The sequence below is a fragment of the Charadrius vociferus genome, unplaced genomic scaffold, assembly GCF_000708025.1.
Source record: "Charadrius vociferus isolate BGI_N301 unplaced genomic scaffold, ASM70802v2 scaffold272, whole genome shotgun sequence".
NCBI classification, from domain to species: domain Eukaryota; kingdom Metazoa; phylum Chordata; class Aves; order Charadriiformes; family Charadriidae; genus Charadrius; species Charadrius vociferus.
Genome location: NW_009647421.1, coordinates 1,849,453 through 1,876,955, shown reverse-complemented (window position 1 = coordinate 1,876,955; position 27,503 = coordinate 1,849,453). Strand labels below are relative to the sequence as shown.

The following is a 27,503-nucleotide window of genomic DNA, read 5'->3' as shown; positions in this document are numbered from 1 at the left end:
CCAGACAGGTAGTTCATAGTGGGATCCTCTTTGGAGCTACAAACCTAGCCTAGGTAAGCCTAAGTAAAATTGTGATGCTTCTTCCTTTCAGCTGAGATTTCTGCTCCTACAGAGCAGAATGCAGGTCAAATGCAAGATGATCTTCCCCAAAGGCAGCAACATTACTGCAGTTGTTTCCCTTTTCAGCACCTTCTTTCCTGTCACAAGATGAGAATCTCTGAGTGACGGGACTACTTTGTGATAAGCTTGAAAGTCTCCTTGTTAAGTCTCTTTGCTTCTATCCAACTTTCTCAGCAGGCCTAAGAAGGCTTGCCTGAAAGCGATGCTATTCAGCAACCTCTTTTAATTCCTCCTCCACATCGGTCTTGCTGCCATGAGAAACCCATGCTACCTGCACCACCAGCACACGTTATCTACAACAGTGAACTTCAGCTTGTTTTTTGCAAAATAAAGCAAAACCAAACAAAACACTTGCAAAATGAACCAACACTAAGGGGAGCCAAAAACCAGGAAACAATTTGTTGTTAGCTTTGCATGGATAAGCGCATGTTAACTAATTGCTAAAGAAGACAGTATTAGTTCTGTGATACTACTAAGAAGCTGAAACATGGAGCAGATAGATTGTTTATGCTTTCCGTCTTTGAAAGCTGAGCTCAAAGACTTCTAAATACAAACTCCAGCTCAAATTGGTTCAGTGACTGAAAAATGTCATGTCAGACTTTTATGAATGCATTTTCATGAAAAGAATCTCTCTACCTTTATGTTCTCACTTAAATTTGTATTTCTTCATAATTTCTTTCCATGTCTAACTCATTAAGATAGTCATATCATGCAAGACAGCATCAGATCTGCACGGAATTCTCATGTCATTTGCAAACTTAACCATCAACATTAGAACCACTACTATGAAACACATCTTCTTTTTTTCTTTAAACACTTTTCATTCATCTCACTCAACATTATTTACAGTTTATCATTTTCCCATGTACAGAAAATGTTTGAGGCCATATCACAGGCTTCTCTGTCACATCAAAATAGATCCGGAATTTTTAAAAGAAAGTTCCTGGCAACGAATACATAGCCTAATTAATCTGAAAAAGTAGCAGTTAATTTTCTTTGATTAGGTCAGAATTTGAATTTACTACAGAGGATCCAAAGACTAGGACTACATTGGCACTAGTGAAATAGTAGCAGATCTCCATACTGAAACAGTTGGTACTGAGGGCCTGAAACATACATTTTGGGGAAAAAGCATTATTTCAGACTAGATCTTTCCTGGTTCTGAAGACTGGACTCCCTCCCATCAGCAGTTGTGCATCTTCCTATTCGGTTTCAGCTGAAAGCTAAAGTTTGAATCCTTGGAGACTACTCAATGATGGAAGCATGGTATCCTAAGTGGCACTGGGCAGGCTTGCTTCAAAGGCATATTTCTGATCCAAGCGAAAACATTAATGCATATACATCCAAATAAAAATGGTATTCCTTACTTCCTTGATGATTCTCTTTTCTACTAGTCAAACTAATAGAGATTTCTTAAAGGTAAAAAATGTATTTCAGAAAATTTAAAATATTCCACAACATGAGGTCAAAGATGTTAGAAAGTTAAAATATATTTAATATTGCTAAAATAGCATTTCTACTAATAAAGTCCTTGGGTATGCACTGAGGTTACACAAGGACTTTAGGTACCAGTCATTCCATCAACAATAAATTGAAGAACACAACATGCATTTTTTCTAAAAGATTATAAATAAATACAAGAGACTTTTCCATTAAAGAAAACACTTCAGATATCTTTTTAATGTCCTCGGTTATTCTAATTTAAATTCTACTATTACAGTAACATTAAAATTCCAAGCAAGCAGATTTGGTCTACATGAAACGGGACATGGGACAGGCCTTTTGTGACACAATTAAGTGTTCCTTTCATGAGCAATGTCACAGAAGGTGAACGCTAATTTTACTAATATGGTAAAAGAGGATAAATGACTGTGGGAAGGAAGGAAACCAAAAACAAACTACGATGCATATTTTTTTTCTGTGAAGTTCTCTGTCATATTTAACTTTCACTTTCTAAACAGGTTATTACAGAGACAGCAATTTGCATAAAAAGATTAAAGATTGCATGAAACGTCAAAGACTGTTTTGCAGCTATAATACAAACAAAGGCAAACCAGAATTTTAAGGAAATGATCAAAGATATTGTGATAATAGCACATTATGCATAAAATACCCCCAACACTAGGTATCAGAGTGCATATGCTATTTCTGAAAATAATTTAAAACGTCTCTACTTTCCCATATGACAGCCAGTGCTCCATGCAAATTAAAAAGGAAAGCTCACAACACTCTTTTTCTTAGTTCTGAAATACTTTTTTTCCGACATGTAGTTTTTATCAGATGGGAGAACTAAAATCATCATAAAATCATAGCTCGGACTGAAAGCTATTATAAACCAAAACAATTTAAATATCTTTTAAAACAGCTGCCCTAAAGCAATTTAAATCATCTACATAACACCCTTTTTTACTGCCTTACTTGTTTGAAACTGCTGGTCATGAAGCACTAAGTACACTACGCATTGGGTTTAGTTTACACAAAGTATGAGTAGCTATCAGACACTCAGACTGTATTTCATAAATTCTTGAAAGCCTACATGTAATATATGTTATACGTATATTTTACAAAACCTACACAATAAAGTTTCCTGTTGCCCAATACTCTTCTTAGCACTACCAGTCAGTGTTATCATGGATATCCTTTCCATTACGTCATGTAGCCTATCAGAATGAAAATTGAAATTTTCATCAAGCCTGAAGGAAATACTCTTGAGTATTAAGCCTGACGCACACCAGCACAAAGTCATACGACAAAACAAATGGAGCCTGTGTGATCGGATTTTATGGATACATGCCAATTACTTGCAGCACTTTGGGAAACCTGAGGAGTTGAAGTACTTTTTTACTGCAGCTCAAATCAACTATCAGCTGGTCATAAACCTAGCATGATCCTAAAACTAGCACTAATTTCAGTTAAGACTAACTCAAATCAACAAGTCCAGAGAAGAGTGGGCCCACTTCATTTTCTCCCTGAAAACAGGAACAGCAAAAAACTGACCTTGCACCCAGTTGACAGCAGATAAGCTAAAAAATCTGTCGTAAAACTTGTCCTCTGTCATTTTGTAAGGAGCTTATGATACATCTGACTGTAGTGGTAGTGGTAAGGATTCAAGTCCTGGAAAGACCCACCACTCAGTCGTACATGTCTGCATGGTTATCATTCAAAGGATTTAGACTGTGCATTTATGTACATTTACACCTAAAGGACCATGAGATCAAGTACAGTAATGGAGAAATGATCAGCGAAGTCATTTGGGACCATATCTCTTCCACAGTATAGGTACTAGAAAAATTCTTTGACTACATGTAATTACACAAAACTATGCATAAATGAAAACTTAACTTTATAAAAAAAATGATAGCAAAATGAAACATAAATGTCAAGTATTCAGAAACTCCCTCTCTTCAAAGTAAACAACAGAGAATGAAGAGATAAAGATTTTCAGAAGATGTTTTCTTAATTAACCTTAACAAAGAATAACTAAGTTCTGTTATCATTTAGTATGAGTAACATACTGCACTATAGTTTTCATTTGCTAAAACAGGGTTGCTTTCACGGTATGTACATCATACAAAGGCAGAAAAAAAGCCAGGAAACAAAAAGAACACTAAACATTTAAAGCAAATAGGGTATTATAATAAAATTTGCAAACAGATACAAAAAGATTTCATTTTGAGTTTGACAGCCCTTTATTTTTAGCTTAAACAGTTTATATCAAAATACAATTATTCACGCATCAAAAATAATGTCCTATGCTTTCTCGTAAGTTCTACAATGAATTTAAGCAATATTTTATGTTCAATAAAGTGTAAATTTGATAATCAGCAAGACACTAACCTAAAATTTGTACTTACAAAGCCCCATTCTTTAAATTTTAAAATTATATGAAATAGGTAAGCACAGAAAAGTGTAAAAAAATCATGCTAATTTTGAAAAAGGGAATATGCTTTAATTTCTTAGGATTATTAGCAGAAAAGAAAAGAACTAGGACCTTGGAGTAGGAAACTAACTCCAAAATATAAATTGCGATGTTTCCTAAAATTTTGTAGAACACAGAAGGTGCTTTATACATATTTGAAACTAGTCTTTTTTTAAAAAAAGGCAAGAAAAAATGGCTTACTCATAGTTGAAATGCAAAGATTTAAGTGGAACAGAGTTAGCTGATGAAGGAAATATCAACTGAGTAGATACTAACTGCAAAACTACCAGAAGAAGCCAAGGAGACTCTTAATCTTTCTAAACAGTGCTATAGTTTAATATTTCCATCCCTTTTCATCTTCCTCGTGGAAGACTTCACAGTATAGTGATCAGAATCAGTACCTTGCTGATTAAAAAAGGAATTTTTATTTCAAATTTGCAAAGATGCTGGAATGACAGTACGTTTTGCATGCCTGTGTAACTTATTTCTGAGATATAAAGTAGAGACAAAACAGAGTTGTCATAACTCTTCTAAATTTCATGAGAATTTTACCACATAAGCCCCACCATTTTATTAAAAAAAAAATTCTTCAGCACAGCTTTATGGGCAATGAACTACTACTTTCAACTATTTAGTAGTGAAATCCAAACAGGAAATGAAAAAGAAAAGTAGGAGGATATTTTGTGAGATGCTGATGCCATTCGTTCAAGACAGTAAAGATTTATTACAAGAATTGGGATGAAGCTTTATTTTAAAGGAGTGTGTTACACAGGGCAGAGAATGTTGAAAAAGCTCAGAAAAACAGAGTCACTACACCAGCAAGAATGAAAAATCTTCTGAGAAGTTGCATAGGAATATATTGTAACAATAACAATACAACCCCCCCTAATTTTTTTCAATTAAATAGAGTTCTTGGAATGTATGCATTACCTTAACAACAGGATTCAGCAGAACAACACCTGACTTCTTTGTAATAACTTGCTTTGTTGTGTAATGATGTTCTATGAGCTGAGGAATAGTTGGAAACCCAGTTCCTTCAAAACGATACTGATTCTGTATGGAGGTAAACGGAAATAATTGTTTCATCACCAAGCTTTCCTCAATTGTAACAAAACAAAAAAATGTTTGCTTTTACAGAACTACACTTCTTTCCTGATCTATTTAATAGTATTTCTACTAAGTTAAATTGAATGATAGGAATATGATAAATTAACAAATGTGAAATTACTGTATCACTCATTTAAGGCAATACGATAAAATAACTACTTATTTACACTCTTAATTTAAAGAGATAGGAAAGATAAACTTAAAACTCTGACAGAGTGAAATAAAAACATTACAAACCAGAAAAAGCAACACTAACTTTCTAACTATTTAAAGTAATAAGAATTAGAGAAAACAAACCAAAAAATAAACAGCTGACAATAAAATAAATAGGAGGTGAGTAACACTGTCTTGCTTAGATCTTAATGCATTTACAGTGTTTGATAAAATTAGTAAATCCATGGCACAGGGTATAAGATGCATGATTGGTCTTTAATAAGGAGTATATACCAGAAGAGCCTGTAGCAGCTAAAAAGAAAGGCAGGTCACGCATATAATTCATAGAGAAGCTGGGAAATACAAAATTCCTCCCCCTCTGCTTCATAAAATTATTTCTTTTTACATACATAACTGAAAATAATAAAAACAATTAGCTCTCTTAATATTTTATTAGAAGCACATAACATTTTCTTAGCAAGGACTGCTATGACATACCATTGTTTCAGGTATTAAGGGGAAAAAATGTATTTTCATTGCTTATCTTTGCCCATACACTTGACAAGGGAAAAAAATATAAAGAAGCATTTATTTCATTCTCCTGAAAGTCCTAAATTACACACTGCAGCTAACTGGGAGACAGGAGAAAGTCTTGTGCCTACACAAGAGTCAGAATCTACAGTTAGAGCACAAGAGAGGGACTGCCATAAGCCAACCTGACAATGGCAACAATAAATAAGTACTGCAATTAAAAAAACTCAAAAGCACAGATGGTGATTCAAGTTCATTTACACAACTGGACAATGAAAAACTACCAACAGCATGCAGACTTTTTTCTTTCTAGCCCCCATGGTTAAATTCCTCGCACAATACATTGTAAGTTTCTCTTCCTTAGGGGTTAAAGCATTAACTTCCTGAAACATGTTATCACTGTCAGTAAGACAGCTTCGTCATGTCACCTATTTTTAACATTCCCAGTTTTCTATCATAAAAATGTTTGCATAGTCTGAATGACTTTTGTTGTTTATTTTGTTGTTTAACCTCATTCACTTATTCAATAGTGATTCACTTTGATTGACCAGTAACACAGCTCCCATTGTTTTCAAATAAGCTCCTTCATATTTCTGTGTTGATGACTCAAAAAACCTGATGTCCAAAGAGTCTCTCTAGCACAATAACCAGTACTGCCTATTATTTCCTCATCCCAGGCCCAGCCGCGCACCCATCTGCTGTCATCTATGTAAGACCTTCAGGGCAGACAGTGTTCTTTGATTCTATGTATTTGCACAGGATCCTGACCATTAAGATCACTAACAAACAACAATTTGAAAATAGCACAGCCTCAAATAAGCAGAAGTGAAAAACAACAGTAGCCTTGCATGACAGCAGTGAATTTTGCTGCTTAAAGCTGAACAATGAACTCATTTATCACGCACACAGTTTTATTGAGATTAGTCTTTAAAATAATGATAAAACCAGTGAAAGAACACTTAAACAATTAAAGGACCGCTGTTAAAACAGGTATATGTCCCACTTTGCCCTTCATTATTTGATTCAGGGGAAAATTTGTATATGGAGTTCAGTCTCCATATGGGGACCTGTCAGTGATCCAAGAGTGTGATTTGACCAGTCACAGAGACCTGATTCCACATTGTTCATGCCAATGTAAACAAAAAAACAAACTCCTTGCACTAAACTCTCCTCAAACTTCCCAACCAAAATGTTCACAAATATAATCCCTTGTGCTGTAAAACTGTAACAAGTCTCACCATCTACTAACTCCTTTTTAGAGCTTAATAAGCTTTTTCTCTTTTTACAAATAGTGCTTATTTTTTTTCACAATAATTGCAGAAAATTCACCCCACAAGAATGCATAAGGAGTCCTGCATTTCTTTAAGAAAAAATGTTTTAACTTCTGTGACTGTCAGGAGAATCTGCCATAAATTAATCCCAAGAGCAGATGAATATGATGCTCTATTATTAAATGTACAAGCAGACCAATCTAGTGACCTGACAATATTTGGACTGTCCAAATTATATAAAATTAAACAATATCAGTCTTACATTTCAACTGTAATTCCTAAGAGAAAGTAGTAAAATTATGGAAATAAAGATAGTTTTTTAACATATTTTTTGTGGAAAAAACAATACAAAAACCAGTCAGCTTACAGGTAGGAGTGGCCTCAGAGTAATACTTATTAAAAAAAATCCTCTATTTTAATTATCCTGGAAGTCCAATCTACATTTTTTGAACATCTACTTGCCACATACAATGATTTAGATAAAATTATTTCAGCCACGCCAAGTATATAGTGTGCATTTATTTCTGCTGGGTCAGGATCAGAACTCCAAGCATCTTGTAAGACTGTGTGTGTCTAGGTACAGGTAATTTTATTGCTCTTATTTTCTCATTCAGCACTCTGACACATCAAAGTATTTTAAGGTCATAAAATCAAAATAAAATAAACACTGACTTTGTGTGAAGTTTTACCTCTACAAGGAAAACTCTAGGTGAAAATTAATGAAAGCTCCAGCTGGACAAGTATACAATTGATCCTACGGAAGCCTTCCAACTTCTACAGAGTTTGAAAAATATCACTGCGTCTCTTAAAAAAAAAATAAACCCGGTACACAATATTGACCTCCCTCTAGGCATGCTGTATCCACTGGAGATTTAGATGAGGAAATTGCCCCTGTGTAAACATCATTATGCAACTAAATTAGTGTATTTTTCTGTATATGGGAGATTTTATTACAAGACACTGAAATACGTTTTGGGAGCATTACTGAATCAAAACTGAGAATGATTTGCTGCTATGCTATACTTGAAGAAGAATTTCTAGTAATGTTAGGAGAACTGTCATATTTTGAATGATTTTAAAATTCTGAAAGGTAAAAAAAAATACATACATTAAAAACCCCTTGAGTAATGCATTAAGAAGAATAAAAAGAAATACACTGGATAAAGGCATATAAAAATAAACATACTGTTTAAAAGGACTAATTTTTCCTAAGTTAGAGGAACAAGAGGATCAATTCTGGTCCTTAGAAGCATATATGCTGTTCAACATCCACAAGTGTTTCTGTTATTCTGAACGAAACAATATCCATAGGGCTAAAAAGACCATAAGCATCTCTAGTTTAGCAGGGACCTCAATTCCCAATGGTATAGAAACCAACAAAGATTCTTTTCTTCTCTGTGAATGTTTCCATTTTTCAGGAAGATTCAATGGAATCTTTACAGTCTGATTCAAAAGTAGCCTAATTAGCACCAGCTATGCAAATGGGTTTAAAAATAAATAACTGTACATGTATGTATTAGTAGTAACAAGTTCTGGATTTCAAAACATTTAGAGAAGTATCCTGGCTTTTCAATGTAAGACAAAAGATGCTCAATAACCTAATACTTCATATTTTTCTTTTGTTCCAAAATGACCTTTCCCCTGATTTCAGCACTGATGAAAAGACTTCCAACAGTTTTCATATTTTCACATAAAGGCTGAAGCCATTTGCCATAGTAAATTAGATCCTAAACTGTTTAGCTGAAATTATAAACTTCCTAACATGGAATATTCAGTACTGTATCAGAGACGTACATCAGCATATTGTATGATAAAGTGTCTCCGTTGTCCATCTGAAAACACAGAAAGGACATATTCACCAGGTTTCCCGTGGCTCTCTCGCACCAAGAAGTCTCCTTGCTGTTTTAACAGCTCCTGGGCTTCTATTCTTGGAATTGCACCATGATACCAGTCTTGCTCAGCCAATGGTTTCTCAGTGGTTGATATTACATCAAAGAACTTGGGAAAAATATTGAAGAAAGATGTTACTAGAACAGTACATTTTTATAGTTTACTTTTACATGAAAAGCATGATAAACAACAATAATTTGTACTTCTGAATCTAAATTATGTATTTCTATTAACAAATAAAATCAAGGCTTACATTTACACAAAAGGAAGACTGATCACCTTCTTTTCTATTACATAAAAAAATTAATATATAAAAAGCAGATGTTTATGGAAACGTCCATAAAACCATATAACAGTTTTCTCTTGGCCTGCTATTTTTCCTAAGCCATACCAACCAACTCTTTCTCACACACTCTGATATGCTGTTAACAATTGAAAGTGGACCATTTCTTTATCCAGACAGAAACTTCTCAGGCATAAAAATGTAAGAAATCGATTTACACAAAGCATTTGAATGGGATAAATTATTTTCATAGAATTTACCGATTGCATCCCACCTGAACTAATAGCTCTAGGAGATGTTTTTCCTATCATTTCAACTGTAGGACAGAATATATACCTGGGTGTACTGTGCTTATGAGCATAGAGTTTCTGAAGGCCCAAAGATCGTAAGAAATTATTTTCACCAGCTATAAATGGACAGTCATGAGTTTTAACCTACAATTTCCCACATTAATATTATTACAGATTCAGAGCTAGGAAGGACTACCTAAAAAATAACAACAGCTTGAACAGAAAGCGTGCAGTTTTTAGGAGCAAAAGATATACTCCAAGGTACTGTGTTTATCAGCATAGTGAACTACTAAAAGCCCAAAAGATTGTTTGGCCACGAACGTCGTCGTATATTTCAATTTCATCAACAGTTAAATACATCTCAGATCAGAGCTGTCTGCCACTGTTAAATTACACTTAGTCATTCTCTTTCAGAAATTCCTAGAAGAAAAAAAAAATAAGCTTTCAAAATGTTAGACAATGTTATTTCCTTGAACATTTATTGTTCAAAGATGCCAAGTTTGGCTTGCCAGAAAACCCAAACCTCTGCTATGCTATCAAGAAATGTTAAGGGATTCAGAGTAGCAAAGCCTTTGCCACAGAAACACGTTTTCACTTGAGAGGAAATGCTTTAAGGATACAAGGACAGTTTAGGGTGAATAAACTTGGTTCTTGGTCTTCACAAAGGAAGGTTAAAAAAAAATAATTTGACACGCAACTCGTTTTATAGCTTACTAAAGAGAATGCCACCAGATAATAACACCTGCATATGTTCAAACTGGGTGAAGTCTGAGTCACTGTTCAGACAATCATGATCACATCCCAGAATATAACATCTTAAAAGGCTTTATGACAGAGAAAGAGCTTATGGAAGAATAACAGAGCATTTTAGACATTGCTAACTATGGCATTGCCTATGACACTAACATCAATCTTCCCCCTTTTAAATTTGGTTAAACTAGTATTCATTACTTTAGAAAGAAACAATGAAAATTCCACAAGGTAATCTCTGCTGATTCTCTCCTAACTTACGTCACCTTCAGTTTTTGTCATATAATATGGGAGAATCATAATCAAGGTGGTTTCTCTGACAAAACAAGCAGCAATTATTTGTGTTTTGAGTGCTATTAAAATTGTATTATTTTTATGAAAAAGTCTTCTGACTCCAACACATTTTCTGTATGACACAATATTCACTCTGACTGATTACGAAAAAAAAACATAGCTGAAAGACCAGAAAGTATAATACAAATGCAAGATATAGAATCATGTCAATATTGATTTCAACTCAGTTTACACCACTTAGTGCTAATGCTTCTACTGCATTTTACAGTTAGAATTAAATGGTTTAAATACAAGGAAGGCTAGTCTTTAAGGAAGATAAAGGGAAAAAAGCTACCCACACAAAATTAAATTCCCATCTCTCATCTTTCCTGAGTTTAAACATCAGCAAGCAACTTAATATGACTAATTAGATAACTGAAAGAACACGTTTGCATTCTAGGCCTCAATGTTTTACAATTTTACTGGGGGGATGAGATCTCTTATTCATTTGTATGTATGCACTTATAAAAGCACTTAGTGATTCAATAGCTTAAATGAAGACATATTTTTCTGAAATTTTTGTTGTTAATTTGACTGGAAGCTAAAAATAAACAATTAACAAAATCACACAGAAGGAAAGGACTCACACTGTCCAGTTTCTGCGCTCCCTCCCAACCCCTCCTTTTTTTAGCCTTTTCTTTTTCTCTTAAGATTTCCATTAATATTTCGCCTGTGGGTTATTTATGGGGGGTGGGGTGGTTGGGATGTATGTGCCTTTACGTGATTCATCACGCTTTTGCTTCTGAGAGGAGGAAAATGCCCTCATATACTTCATCATGCTCCTCATGGACCTAGTATTGTCCTCTTTACTTATTTGGAGCCCCCTTCTCTCTCCCTATGTAACAATCCATTGAAACAGTAGTTTTTGTCCAACAGTAAAATGAAGCGGTACCCAGCTGCTGTCTTTAGTCAAGAGAAAAACTGAGCAAAGAACAGCGTATTATTTCTAACTCCAAAAAATGAGATATTATTCCTGTACTTACACTGTCAATGGAAAGAAAATAATAATGACAATGATATTTTGTTAAGCTAACAGCTTACTCAGTAATTTATTTTCACGCATATTCTGAGCTGAAGCTTTGCGTACTTCCCCTTATTTTTTATCTCAAAGCAAACATAACATTTTGTCAAGACATTTTTTCTCTCATAGTGTAAAAGAGAGGTACAGACACAGATGAGAAAGTAAAGCAATATACTTAGGTTGATAATTTGAGACAATTCCCTGTGGAATATCCTCCCCCTTAGCCTCAGTGTACCTGGCTCATTCCCACATGCTAATACACCATATGAAACCAACATTAATTCTACCTATTAACCTATACATAAAAAGTTATCCTATAACAGATCTCTGTGGAAAGCTCAAATGCTGCCGTGGCAAAAAAAAATGGGTAGAAGGGCAGAAGTTGGCATTCATGATGCAACTCATTCAGACTCTTCATTCAGTTCATTCATAGCACTGCATTAAAAGTGCATGAAAGTTGCCCCTTTTCTTGCATTTTCTCTCCTCATTTGACTTATGTCTCTTGCTATTATAGAAACCTGACTTGCATTTTGTCCAAGAGAAGCCACCTGAATCCTTAACCTTGCTGTTTTCTCTTCAAACAATACTTTTTTTTCCTATATTACCCATTACCTTCTCATTCTGAGAACTTGTAAATCATTTAAGTGCCAGCACTTAAACAATAGTTAACCTTCTGGCTGCTTTTGCAAGTACACGGTTTCTCTACAACTTTCTTCAGATGACACACACACACAAAAAAAAATTGTTTTCCCTGTTTACATACAAAATTCACCTTCTTCCACCAATTAAATATGGGATGGTGCTTTTAAAATAGCACTACATTTAAACCAACATACAGCTCCACTTTTAAAGTTTCAATATACTTAAAACATATTATACGAAAACAAGTAGTTAACATCACAATTTTAAATTATCACAGGATCAGTAACAGTCCTTCACCTACTCTGCGTTGAGATCCTTTTTTGTACCAGTCTATTTAAAAAAATAAAAAATTATTTTATGTACATTATTATTATTCTGTAATACACCTTCAATAATCACTTTGCATACTTTGTTGATGGATAATAAGTTTTAAGTAGCAGTTTATACATGTAGCAATAAGCACCGTTATGTCATTGTCAGCAGGAAAAATCCAAGCAGCTAACCACATCAAGAGCTAAGTACTAATTCGTGAAGCAAATTTTAGCTGTATATGCATGATTAGCTTTTCTAACACAAAAGAAATCGCTAAATCAAAACACAAAGCAGAACTGATCGGTTTATATATTCTGACTTTGAAGCTTATTTAAGTGACAGGTAATCAAAAGTACACTTATTACTCAGATTTTAACTTCTGCCTCAAATGATCCAATTTCGATTTTACTTCTCCCAAACATAGTCCAGGGCTTCAACAATCCTACCAACAATATATATACACACAGGCACATACCAGCTTCCACAGAATTAATAGTGATATAGATTGGTATGAAAATGAGTCATATAGGTTATCTAAAATAACACCTTAATAAAGCCAAAGAAAATTTTTACATTGACTTCCCCTGATTTCATCTTAAACGTTTTATCTTGATCCTCTTCTTGAAATGTTTTCTCTTCCAATTTTTCTCTGAAGCAGTTTTAGGTAGTATCTTTATTTAAAAAAAAAAAAGCTCATAACAAGTTGTATAACACGCACAAATAGAGAAAGTTGAAGGCTATGTCTCACCTACACAAAGAACAGAGGTCACAGCAATATACATTTTAATATGCTTTTATTATGAAATGTTGCATTTTTACATCAATTAGAAGTTTTATAAGCCAAAGATCATGTTAATGTGGAGATTCTGTTTATCTCCAGAGATTTTTTCATATTTTAACAAGGTTTTTCCTATTATTTTTCAAATATTTCACGCAACTTCCACATTTTTCATAGGAAAAGTCTTCCTGTCCTAATATTCTGTCATCATCATAGTTATTATTTCATTCTTTTATCACTGTATACAATTTTCCTATATATACACACCTATATACATATATATGTATATACATACATGCAATTGTAATCTCTTCCACACATTTTGAATATTGCTTAGCTTAAATAGAATTTACTGAGTCCTTTAATGAGTCCTTGGATGCAATCCTGCAGCATAAAATAGAAGGCCCATTCATTCTGAAGTTTTCTCAAAAAAGCTATTTTGATCTAAAGTTTCAGGTGACAAGGTCACGACTAAAAGGCAGTTTTAAAAGGTTTTTTTAATTCTGCCCAAGTTTTTGGGGGTTGTTTTTTTCATTTGTTTTTTGGTTTGGGATTTTTTTGGGAGTTTGCTTTTATGTTGGGGTTTTTTTTGTTTGTTGGGAGGGTTGGGATGATCACATGTTCCACTCCAGGAAAACACAGAAGGAACAAAAACCAACTAGAAATAAGAGATACTCAACAACCATTTTTAGTGTATTAGATTGAAGCAAGGTGTACAGTAACTAATTGCTTAAATAGTACCAGTTATTGAGGAAGAAACAGTAGTAGTAGTAATAATAATATGCTTATACGCTAGTGCCTTTATAACAAATATGAGGAATACAATTATTGCAACAATGGGTAAAAGATGCATGACCATCTAACCTACTACAGAATAAGATTATACGCATTTCCAGTAAATCAGACTCACTGGGAAGACTACACTTAAAAGCACCGCACCAGTCTGGGAGCTGCAAAGAACATAGATAATCTCTTTATCCTGAAGTGCAACAAGATGTTCTACATACTATTACGTCACGATACTATCATGTCTGCTGATCAATCAGAACAGTGTTTTTATAATGTTATTTTAATGTAATTGTTGTCCATGTAGATGGAAAGGCATGTTGCTTCAGAAAAAAGCCCAAATTCTACTTAAGCTGTAAAAATAGCAGAATGTCGTATAACACTACATTACTGATACTACTTACCGATGATGAGCCCAACATGGATTTTGGAGACCTTATAATACCAGCTATGGAATGACGTATAGTGTCAAATCTTGAGACTTTGTCCTTCTTGTCCTAAGAGAAAAAGCAGTATATCCAGTAAACACAAGCAAATTGGTATGATAACTGAATCACTGGAGAACAGGGAATGATCCTGGATTTAAAGAAAAGGTAGGGTCTGAGCCTCTCTAATATAAACCAGTGTCAACATCAGTGGGATTAAGCTAACTCATATCAATTTAACTGCTGACGAATTCTATAAATCCTTAAATATTTTGTACAATTATTTTTAGTATCACTATTGTTAACTATAAAGAGAACCAAAATTCTTTTGTACCCTAAAAACAAAGGTCATGATTCTCAGTTCTCAGTTTCTCCTGAAATACCTATTATTTTAAAAGGACATTGATTTGAAACCATCTAATAAAAAAAAAAGCCCACACGGTAAAACTTAAAAATATGTACGTGCATTAGCCTTACGTTTTGGGGTTTTTTTTTCCCTTTTATTAACATTCTTCTCTAACAATACACTACTTGTAAATATTAGTACCAACCACTGCATGTTATAGGATCCATTTGTTTTCTGGCACTACCATAAACCATGGGTGCAGCCACCATCTGGATTTTAAATTCTGTAAGATGAGGACTCTAACTGGAACACTGAAACAGCCTTTAACCATCCCTAGTTCAGCATAAATCCACGTAAATCCCAAGGGGCTCATAACTTGACTTAATCCAAAAAGTACATATTTCTTAATCTCTAATTTACAATCAACTCTCAAAATTAATATCAAAGAATCTTTCACGAAGTACAAAAATGTATTTTTCACACTGGCAAACTAAATTCATTGCTTGTAAATCACCCTCAGAAACAGCCAAGATATTTTAATTAGTATTTGCAAAGTAATTAAACCTGAAGCAGAGAGACCACACATTAACAACCTCATTCTAATTAGCTGTAGGTTACCTAAACTGTAAGAAACTGATAATGGAGACAGACTACAACTATTTGGTAATGTTACAAAGAAAAATTCCTTCCAAGTTCTGGACATACATCCTTGAGCAAAGAAACTAAAAATCTGATACTGTAATAAATGCAGCTCCATTTATTACAGGACATCCAAAGAAGCAACAAAATCTATTCATTGTGAACATAGAGTATACCAGTGTTTCAAAATGACTCCCAGATACAATTTAGCTTACAGGATATAGGTTAAACATAGTCTTAGTAAAATAAAATTATTTATTTGGTAGGAAAATTCTGCTGTGTGCCTTGATTTGTATGCTGTGAAAAAGGAGTGCAAAAATCAGTCAAATAGTCAAAACACTAATAGGGAGTTTACTATCACAGAAATACTTGTTAACTATGTGCCCACTTAACCACCAATAACATTTTTATTCCTCATATCAGACCCAAGTAATATTGTATGCCAACTAATTTTCTTATAATAAAAAAACCCTCTGTGCTGAGTCCTGATTTCTATTTTTCTAATATTGATGAACTAAGCTGGCCACACACACAAATCTCATAACAACAGGGGGACACGGAGTCTGATTTTGCTTGCATGCTTGGTGTGGAATGATCCACTCATTTCACACATCTCTTCAGAAGTGAGCCATAAGATTTAACTGTAATTAAATGTATACTTCTCATATGATGGGAAAAAATGAGTAACCAAACGATGCATGAATTCCACTATGCTTCACCTTAACAAACTCAGGAATTTTCTTTCTGTTTTACACTAATAGCATTCTTATCTAATGGCAACATCAAACTACAAGTAAGGTTCTACATTCACCTGTTTCTCTTTATCAAAAAATGTTTTTAACAAGAGGGTTTTTTGACTCAAAGTATCAGAAAGACTCATGGACTGGGCCCCACCAAAGGACTTTGATAAGCACCACCCACTGATATATAGAGGCTAATAGTCACATTAAATAGAATGAGCATTGAAATGCAAATTTAAGGGATAAGCTTTAGCTTTCTTCAAAATATAGCGCATGCCCTGTTCAAACTGCAATACATTTATAAACACTGTTTAGTATTTTCATAGCACTTTCCCTCTGACATATGGAAACTACTCTGTATCTTACAGCAATGAAGACTCGTAATTTACACAGCAGGCATTATCAAACACATGACAAACACAACTGTAGCCTGTACTGAGTTTATTTATTCCATTTAATTATTTTTAGGGCAACCTGAATAAAACTGAAAAGCAGCAACAGTGGTCTTTCACTGATTTTTTTTTTTTCCAATTGCCTAGCTGCACACCACCTTAGAAGGACCCATTAGATCTTGCAGGAAACCAGTTTTCACTGAGATCAGTATAATCACCAGTGTGAAGAAATTTTTTTATGCACATTTGGTACAATTTTTTTCCTAAACTAGTATAAGAATACAATCCAGAACAGCCCACCTACTTGATATACTTATATATATATGTGTATGTGTATACATATATCTGTGTGTGTACGGTTTTAATAGTTAAGTCAGGGTCTCCTTTCCAAAATAAAAGGAAATACACATCAGAGCTGTCTTTCAGTGATCTCCACCCTAGCCACAGGAAATTTTGAATCTCTCAGCCAAGATCCCCACAATTTAGCAAAGGATTTAGTAGATGAAAGGATTATCTCAGGATATTAGCTTATGCAAAATTTCTGAAGGAAGCTAACAGAGAGCAGACACTCTCTGTGTCCTCAGGAAAAACAGTTTATTATAATTCCACACAATACTCATTCCAACAAGCATCAGACATCTGACCAACCAGTACAACCATGCTGGCTACGTAGTCACCACATACGCTTCAAACAAACTCATAAGACCTGCTCCTATTTGACTAACGAACTTGAGAAGGGCACTGGAAAGGAATTAGTTCTGCATCAGGGATGCTGTAGAGAGCATTATGGAGTAGCAGGCTTGCTAGCATACACGATGCAGCTACTAAAACATATTAGCTGATTCAGTTTCATTTTGATTTAAATGAATTACTTTCAGAGATATTAGCAAAATGGTAGCATGATTTGTCACTTACTTTATTTTATACTACACCAATTTTGTTAAAAGGAAAACTAATCTGTGGGCCATAATATTTTATGCAATGACCAAATTACTGCAGAATAAACTGTAGTTTACCATTAAGAAGCTAGATACATATGAAAATATATACTGTCATTAGAGGACATTTTTAATCTATTTCTTTGACTGCGTTTAAAAGTATCAGTGGCATGAGAGTACATCATACAAGAAACTATGAAAAATGCATTGACTGATATTTCCCTTTTAAGACTGGCCATATTTCTAATCAGTCTCCAGAATGAATTGAAATGAATTTTCATCAGGTTTGGGACTGGCACTTAGAACAGGTCATGAATTTTCCATCCATTGGACAGGTACACCTTGCAAAACTGCTGAAAATCCAACTATGACTACTATGGGTAGGACTTCTTGTCATTATACTCTTTGGTAAATAATGTAGAGCACTACTGCTTTTATTTCCAAATAACGCAGAAAAGATTTACCAGGACAAATAACTCTCTTATTGAGAAACTGATTGACAGCAACTACTTGCAATCATCAGATTAGAATGCTCTGTCATATTTTACAACTGGTTTTGGTGTTATAATTCTTCTGCCACAAAACAAGGAATGCTGAAACTCTGTTCCCAGTTGTATACACCTCAGCCAGCCTTTTTGTTCCAGTTCTCTTTTTTCCTTCTTAATAGTTGAAACAATTACCACAGCTCTTTTAAAGAGATGCCATAGCAGAAGACAACCACACTGGCACTCTTTATTTTCCTTTCCATTTTTCTCTTCTGACAAGATGCAGAGAGGAAAAACAAAGCACAAGAACCCAAAAACAAGTGCAGGATTCAGGCCAGTTGAAAAACACAAGTGAAGCACTCCCTACTTTGCTTGAGGATTTCCTCAGGCGCATCTTTATATATGACATACAGAGAGCCAAGCTTCTGTGTTTTGTATTTCCACTTTGGGGATCTTGCACAACATGAGGTCCTGTCCACTTTAATGGATTTTCCACTAGAATTTATCTTCTATGGTCATGCACTACAACTGTTAGGCTCTTGTGGACAAAAATCTCCCTTTTGCCAGACATGTAGTTCTGTCACTGGGCAAAATCACCACAGATCTTGGAGTGCATGAAAAATAATATAATACACCCAGAAATGTGACACAATCAAAATGACAGGCCATAAGAATCATATTCGCAACGGTGTTTTGAATGAATGTGAGCAAGACAAAGCAGAGACAGGGTAAAAGATTTTGTTTAAATTGAACTGCATAATGTAAAAGCCCAAAAGAGCTTTTTAGCTGTATAAATCCAGAAAAAAACGGCTATATCTTAGATGTTATTATAAAAGAAAAATAATCTATACGCTTTTTGGAAAAGCAAGGAAGTAAGAAGCTGGGGAGAGATCTAAGATAAAGATAAAACAGAATTAATGCTTCTGAGGAACAGGCAAATAGTAACACTATCTCTACTGATCAAAAGGTGGAAGATTAGCAATAAGAGAGACAACTGACAACGCAGCATATGTTGAATATTGCTAAAAACACTAGCCAGATATGTACATATAGGTGATAAAAATAGGCCAATACTTTAATATTATTCCATTCACAGGAAGACTGCCTAATGTGTCAGATACGAACCATCAGCATGGATACAGAAGTTGAATGTGGACTTGCACATGAAATTAGAGAACCTTCAAAGGAAATTTAGAGGAAATATGAGGAGGACTCTCCAACTGAAAGAGAAAACATTTTCAGAAGAAAAGGAGATTTCAATTAGAACATAATCAGTGATATCTAAAAGATGAGCATGATAGTACTGTTTCTGAGATTTGGCTAGGGAACTGGTCCTCAGAGATTTTGATGAAAAAGGTTTCAGTACAGTACAAGAGCTCTAAGATAAAACCAGAAGGGAGGAATTCCTGGTAATTATTGCAAATGATATGTTCAATGAATTTACAGATAAAAAAAGACACCAGGCAGTATCTGCCAGAGCAATTAAGATGCTCTCCTTTTTGTAAACCGAACGCCAGCTTCATTTCTGGTTTGAAGATACAATTTCCCTGATGAAAAAGGTACCAGAACAACATTCATCTTAAGGCTTCAAATTTAGATTATGGGGGGAACAAGAAATTTTTTTTTGCTTTCAAAAGGCTATAGGTATCCGGCATGAGAATGGTGTTTTGTGATTTATAAGCAAGAATTCTTCAAAGAAGCTGTAGAGAAGCTAATTTTCTGAAAACAATCCTCTGCATTAGTCACTTCAGCAGCAGAGATTAAAACTTATTTAGGACAGGCCCCCAAACACGTAATAAACTTAGACTATGGCACTAACTCAGTCCTGCCTATTGATGAATGGATATACTAACCCCAAAACCTTTGCCTGTCTGTTTTATTAGTATTAGCACATACTAAAGGAGATGTATATGCTGACACATATTAAAATCTCAACATAATAGAACTTTCCTAATGTTCCTGAAGTCTATGATTTGATTTCAGAAATAAGACTAATCTCATACCCCAAAAGGCTAATTTTTTTTCTCATCCATGACACAACTGGGTATCTCAGAAAGACCATATGTAGAAAACCAGATGAAGAATTATGCTATCTTTACCAAACAAAACAGGGTATTTTAAAGTATTAACATGACACTCACACACAGGATGAGTTACTGGCTGAATATGAGCTGATTATTTGAGCTGAGCAGATCATCTATCTTTGGAGCACTTTCACAGGAATTATATTAGTTTGCTATTGTAGATAACTAGAATTAGGAGCAGCACTGCGCAGAGCCATGGAGATGTAACACAGACTTATTAAAAATTAAAACATTCAAAGCTGATTAAAATATCACAAGTACACAGTGAAACCAATTAAACAACACAGCTATTCAAAAATCATTTTTTGATAAGGTAACATTTTCTGTTTTAAACACAAATAACACCTTGCAAAGCAGCAGAAGTGATGCGTAATTGACATACACATATTGTAATGCAATTCATCGGATGTAAATTAATGTTCCACCTTCTGAATTGCAAGAGGTTGCCTGAAAAACAAGACTTACTGGTGTGAAATTTAAGAACAGCTCTACTTTCTCAGATCAAAGATACATCCCGGGCCATTCAAGTGACCTAATGGCCTCTAAGAAAAGAAGAATGATAATTCCTGAGAGCACATCTTTGTCCTCTAACGATCTGTGGTATAAGCTCTACTTTAATACTGTAAGAAAGATGTGATGTAAGATGACATGTAACAGTCATAGAAGGATTTCCCTTCCAGAAATCTTTTTCAGCTGCTTTCTGAATCTATATAAACTATTACAACCCACTGCTGTAGCAACCAGTTGCACAACTTAATTACATGTTTTTGAAGAATACGTTTGTCTGTGTGCTTTGAATCAGCTGCCTACGGTGATTATTTGATGGCCCCTACTTCTTGCTTCTGAAGAGACAGTGAACAACCATTATTCCCTATTCATTTTCTCCACGTCAGCCAACACCCCCCGACACACTGTATTCATCTTTATCACATTTCCCTTCAGTCTGCTTTTTCAAGTCTGAAAAGCCCAATCTACTTATTCAGTTATTCTACAGAAGCTCCTCCACATATCTGAGCATTATTTTGCCTTTTTGAATTCTCTTACATTGATTCTGTAACATAGGGAGCTGAAAAAAAAAGTGGTTACATGGAGCCAGACTCTTCTAGGTGGGACACAGACATTTTGCATGAAGAAAAATTCCAGTTAGATACCAAAAAAAAAAATTCACAATGAGGACAGTGATCAAATACTGAAACAGGTTGCCCAGAGAGATTTCCATCAGTGGAGCTGCTAGAACCTCAACTTTGATACATCAAAGATGACCCTGCTCTGAGCAAGACATGGGACCAGACGGCCTCCCTGAGATCTCTTCCAACTTAAATTATTCTGCAGTTCTGTGGCATTTGGGAAGCAGACACACATCAATCTATACAGTAATGTAGTGTCTTCTCTACTCTCTGTTCCTTTCCTGAAAATATCTAGCATATTTTTTGGTTTTGATCACTACGTAAATAGTGATCTAGTATCTTCAGGAACATTTAGACCTTATTTTGAGTAGTTCATTACTGGTATATGTGAAATCAAGCACTGTTACTACAATCTGGTCTGCAGGAATGTAACTACACAATATGACGCTAATACTAAAAACCAAAAAGACCATTAGAAATAATATGTATAATTAACAAGTCAAGGAATGCACTCAACTTAGTATCAAAAAATATTTTCTTTATTTCCAAATAAAGTTTTCTGCTCTAGTGATTACTTATATGCATATGATTACTTACATACCAGAATCTTGAAGGTGCAACATACACATATGATTACCTATATACCAGAACATTGAAGGTGCAACACAGGCTAGAAGGTAAAATTTTTTGTTCAGGGAAACGGCAATAAGAAAAAGCACTAATTGGTGCACTATTTGAAGACAAAAACCTAAAAGCCTTTGACAGATTTTACTTACGAAAGCCTCAGGTTTTAGCAAACACTCTGTATAAATAAATTGTTTTTTAAAAAAAGGAGCATGGATACTATGATTGACCCTTTGCTTTCTGTTTGAATTACTATCTATCAGAACAGAACGTGCAGTTAAGTTGTCTGCACTACGTTTTCTGTTTTAATTAGAGTTTCAGAGGACCAATTTTTCAAGATACGTATGAAATGTCAGGGAAATGTCACCTTCATCTTTGAAATGATTAGTAAAACTTCCAAACACACAAATACGTTTTAGAGGTCTTTAAGGAAGTAGAGTACCTCTTAATGGGGGCTAGCAATAATGCTGGCACATTTTAATTATTACATACTAAACAGCCTTTCTATTTTAAAAAAAGATAGGATTTTGATTTCATCTAATTATTATCAAGAATGTCAATTGTGCTCTAGAGAAGATGACTGAATGTACTGTACCTAAGATGAGGCACTGAGATCCTGTCTAATAGCTATTTTTGAGGAAGGAAAAACTAGGCAGACAAAAGCTTTTGCAAGGCAGATAGAGAGGCCCCTGAAATTCAGTGAGGAATTCATGCTTTGCTTAATGTATGTATCTGTATGCTGACAAATCCTAAAACAACTCCATCCACTGATTTCATAATGATGCCAAATAAAGGAGAATTGTTTTCAATAAAGGCAATTTAACAAACCAATTCAGACTTCTGAAAGCTTAAAGGCAAATTTAGAATTAGTACATATTTTTGAAAAATAAGGCTTAAAAGCCATTACTTTATGTAACTAGGGAAACATGTAAGGGGAAAATTAAGGCTTCTGTCCTACAAAAACATGAGGCTGGTAAGTAAATGTTCAGTTATTAATTGTTTCACTGATTTCAAGAGCATTGTTATTAATCAATAATGCTATTATTAACTGAATGTACAAACATTTTATTAATTTTTTCACTATCACTTTACTAGTTTCAAGTAATCAAAAATGATCAAATTTCAGTTTGTACAGCTCTTGCTATAGCTGAAAGGGAAGTACCTGGTCATAACATAATCCTTTTTCTCCTTGGTTGTCATTGCCAGATCACAGCAAGGAGATTCCCCAAATACACACACAAGGCCTCTCTCGCCATAATTCTACGTAAGCTCATGAAGTTGCAATGGGAGAACATAAAACAGACTACACCAAGTGCTCCTGGTTGTACTGCAGTACCTGATGTTCACAAAAGCAAGAAAACCTACATCTTCTCACATCCTCTGGCAGCTCACCAACCAACAAATCAAGATGATGAACTAGCCGCTGGTCAAAGTCACCATCTGCCAGGACATCTTGCTCAACATTCAGGCTGTGCTGCTGTTTGAGAAAACTAAGAATCACAACAAGCCAAAAGGCAGTGAATGAACTACTGCCACTGTTCCAGGCAAGAAGTGACCAAAATAACGTGAACGACAGTCAAGAATGGATGCAAGGTAAGACTATACAAACAAAATGGAAATATATTGCGTTTCTTCAAATACTCTCTCTGTTTCCAAACATTTTCATCTTCCTAAGCCAGATATAATTTTCAGCCTAGAAACCTGTGGTTTGGCAGCTACATATACTAACAACATCAGTGAGATTTCATGAATGTAACTTGAAATTTCAAGAATATAATGATAAATTTAAAAAACAACATAAAGCTCAAAATATGTTAGAGAAAAAATGTTAAGAGATCACAAAACATGCAAAGCAAACTGTGAGGAAATTTTGTATTTCCATCATCTAAATGTTACAGTTTGTCAGATGCCTATGAAAAGCATACGCTTTATTAGCTAGAAATAAAAATGCACCCACAAATCATTTAAAGTTAACAATTCTTAGGAGCATTTTTGATGCAAAGAGGTGAATTATTGCTGCCATGGAGGCTAGTCAAAAGACGTTCCAGAAAAATACATGGAATACAGAGCAAAAGTAAGGGAGAAGGACAGTTTGGGGGTTTCTTCCTGAAAACAAACTTTCACCTGTCCTCAACTCAAGCAAAGGTTCCCTCCAAAAGGAGATTTTCTAAGGAGGACTGCATCTCTTTAGAGTTCAGTATTTTGTCTCTGAAGGAGAAGACATGGATAGACAACTCAAGCAACTAACTGGATGCTGTACCAGCTGCAAAAAGCAAAAACTGAAGCTACGGGAGCAAGTAGTCTGTACATCAGCCAACAAACAGAGCACTGTGCCAACTGGGGGTTATGCAGCCCAAAAGATATCCAAATACAATATTTATAAACATAGCATGAACTGAGTATAGCATGCTGTTAATGACTGCCCTTAGTATACAGGTCAATTACTTTAATTAGAATGCATTAGTCAGTAACAGAAGGAATGACATAGTCCTTCCAGATCTCATTAAATACGTATTTAAGAAGCTGTAGTTTGAATTTGGTTGCTTTTTAGTCAAAGATATACACAGTAATGCCTGCTAAAGAAATGTGTCTGACAAATCTAGTGGTGGAGTCCAGATTTTAAGCATTCAAGCCCGAGAAAGTCTGGACCCTGGAAAAGGATTAGAGACATTGAAGCAGCTATACCCTGAAGTGCCAACAGCTGCTAGGGGAACAGTGGCCAGAAGTCAACGTGTAAGGAAGGAACAGAGAACAAGAACATCCTCTCTATGTTGCATGACCTTGGAATCCGCAAGTAACTGTAAGTCCTTCCAGGGTTCACAAGACACCAAGAACTAAATATTCAATAGCCGGGGACTCCCAGATTGTAGGCAGGGACTTGCAACCCAACTTTAGCAGAGGTCCATGCCAACCTACAGAAGACAGTACTCCATCGGGGAGAGGAGAGAGGGGGACGACACCCCCAAGTTTTCCTCTAACCTCAAAGGAAGTTTCTAGAGGCCCAGTCACACACTACGTGAACTGACCAGATGTGTGTTGTCTATAAGTTTACTATCACAATGTTCTGACCGGTTTAAGGTAATATTTGTTCTGCCCTTTCCACACCATCACCCGAAAACTAGCACCTACCAACGAAGATCCCTCTTATGACTCAATGACTGGCTCTAATTGACCCACTGAATGGCTTTAATGAAGCCACCCTGGCAAATGCTATGTCAAGTGACGTGAAATAGCATTACACGTTATATGATCTGACAGGATGTAAAGCCTTTTCCTTCCTCCAGTAAATCTTGTTACTAAATATGGACGGGCGATTGTATCCTGTTTTGAAAATCATATCATGAGAGGATGCATTGTTTTATCACAGTAAAACAAAGCTTCATGGAGTTAACCTCCAATAGCTTCAGTCAGATGGGACACAACAGGTTCTTAGCCAGATCCACATTTACGTTAGCTGTATTAAAGACTACAACTGATTCTTTCATAACCAGAAAGGTTTTGTAGTATGACTAGATTCAAATTTGATCAGGTATTTCTGTTTGACAGCTAGTACAGTCAGAATGTGATGTTTGCTTTTGGTTTTCACAGACCCCTGCTTCAGTTTATTAACAAAATCAGCTTGCATATTAGCAGATAAAATGATAGAGCAACTTGGTGACAGCTGCAACACACAACTTCAGCAGTGTATCTGAGGTAGGCTTAATGAGTAATCTTTGTAGGGTGCCAACTTAAAATTAAGCTTTTGTTTCTACAAATAATATATACTGGCATAACTACTGGAAATATTCTAGTATTCTTGTTCAGAACAGACATGCATAATACACAAATACCCACCGCTTTTTCAAATAAGGGAAACAGCAAACCAACATAGTGTTTGATGTTTTTACACATTAATTAAACACCCCCACAATTATCTGCCAATTTAAACAACAGGAGTACAAAAATGCAAACCCAATAAATAAGGAGTGTTCAAATTCTACTCTGAGCAAAGCCTATGGTCCACTGAACTCATGTCATCCCTCAGATCACAGCTGTAGAAATCATAAAGACAAGTAAGACTATTCTGAAAATACAGACATCAAGGAGGAAAGACTCAGTGTGCAAGACTCAATAATGGTACCGGAGAGTAACAGATTTCAATCCTATCCAAGGCTAAGTTCATAAATTGTATCTAGCAGATTAAGCCAAAATAAATTGGGTAGCATTTCTCCAGCAGAATTACAAAAAGACTTTGAGTTGTTATGCTCAGTGGTCAACAGGAGGAGTCTTTCACCTCTTTCAGTCATTACTCATTAAAAGGGGACTGTCACACCAAGGGGTCTCTCCTCAAAGGTCATCAGTAGTACCTATTAAGCATGCTCAAACTGCTTGTCAAATCAAAGACCAGCCTTCTCTGCTACAGAAGAAACTTCTTTCGCGCCCCCCGCCTCCCCCCCAAAAAGAATCAGTAATTTATACAGATTGTGGGTATAGTTATATATGACCCAATGCATCAACTTCTTAATAAGTATGTTGAAGAGAGTAACTGAGATGATACTTCAGTCATTTTGTCACTAATTTTCATCACATATTATAAAGCTACATTTCATTATCAACTGTTCCCGAGACACTTCAATGCCAAGATCAAATTGAAGACACAACGATCCATACAAACAGTGTTAATTTACAAATGATATATATAAATCCCACAGACTGAGCAGATCAACCACACAAAAGTAGCAAGTACCTGAAGTGGACCAAAATACTCTAATATACAGCCACAGCTTTGGATACTACCACGCTGGCTTTTAGTAGAGCTCTCCTAACAACCACATTAGTGACCTTAAAGAGGATGTTTCCCCAACAAGAGCAGCCGTAGAAGAAAACAGTCAGATTTTTCAGAAAGCTACTTCACCACCCTATACAAAATTACTTGAAGACAAATCATCCCTCCATTAACAGTACTTATGTAGTTGTCACATATTACTGTAGCCTGGAACTTGCATCAATGATCACCAAACACGCAAAATTACAGTGTAACAAGATCCTGTTAGGTAGGAAATGCTCACAATCCCCACCTGCAGGTTTGTCTTTTTGTCCCCCTCCATAGAGATAACAACATCTTCCCTTTACACCATAATAGCACCTAACTTTTACAGCAAACCAGTTAACATAAGAAAAATGAATTTATATCAGCTGTTCTGAACCTTCATTGTCCTTGAGGATTGGGGCTTCTCTTTCAGACTAATGAAAGACTTATTTACCTAAAAGTTTCTTTTCTTTTCTTTTTTTAAATCCAGAAATTACTTTTTTTGCGCTTTTTTTTTGGTTTAGAAGAACTCTCTAAACATATCTTCACTCACTTAAAATTATTATAAAATTCACATCCTGTTTTAGTACAATGGTATACAGTCACCTCAGTGTAATGCCTGCTCAGTCACATCAGCTTCTCATGTATTGCAACATTATCTCTCACCCAGAATGAATTCAGTATAACAATTAACAAGGGTGAGATGAAAAACTTCAGGTTACCATGAT

General features: G+C 35.1%; 1 protein-coding gene across 1 annotated transcript in view; it reads right to left on the bottom strand.

The window, feature by feature from the left end:
- Positions 1-27,503, bottom strand: part of FER (fer (fps/fes related) tyrosine kinase) — a 164,170-nt gene that overhangs the window by 86,399 nt on the left and 50,268 nt on the right. Inside the window, exons 10-12 of the mRNA XM_009880479.1 lie at positions 14,591-14,683; positions 8,896-9,099; positions 4,970-5,092 (exon numbers count right to left, since the gene is read on the bottom strand). Coding sequence (XP_009878781.1) covers positions 4,970-5,092; positions 8,896-9,099; positions 14,591-14,683 — 420 coding nt within the window. The remainder of the gene's footprint in view (positions 1-4,969; positions 5,093-8,895; positions 9,100-14,590; positions 14,684-27,503) is intronic.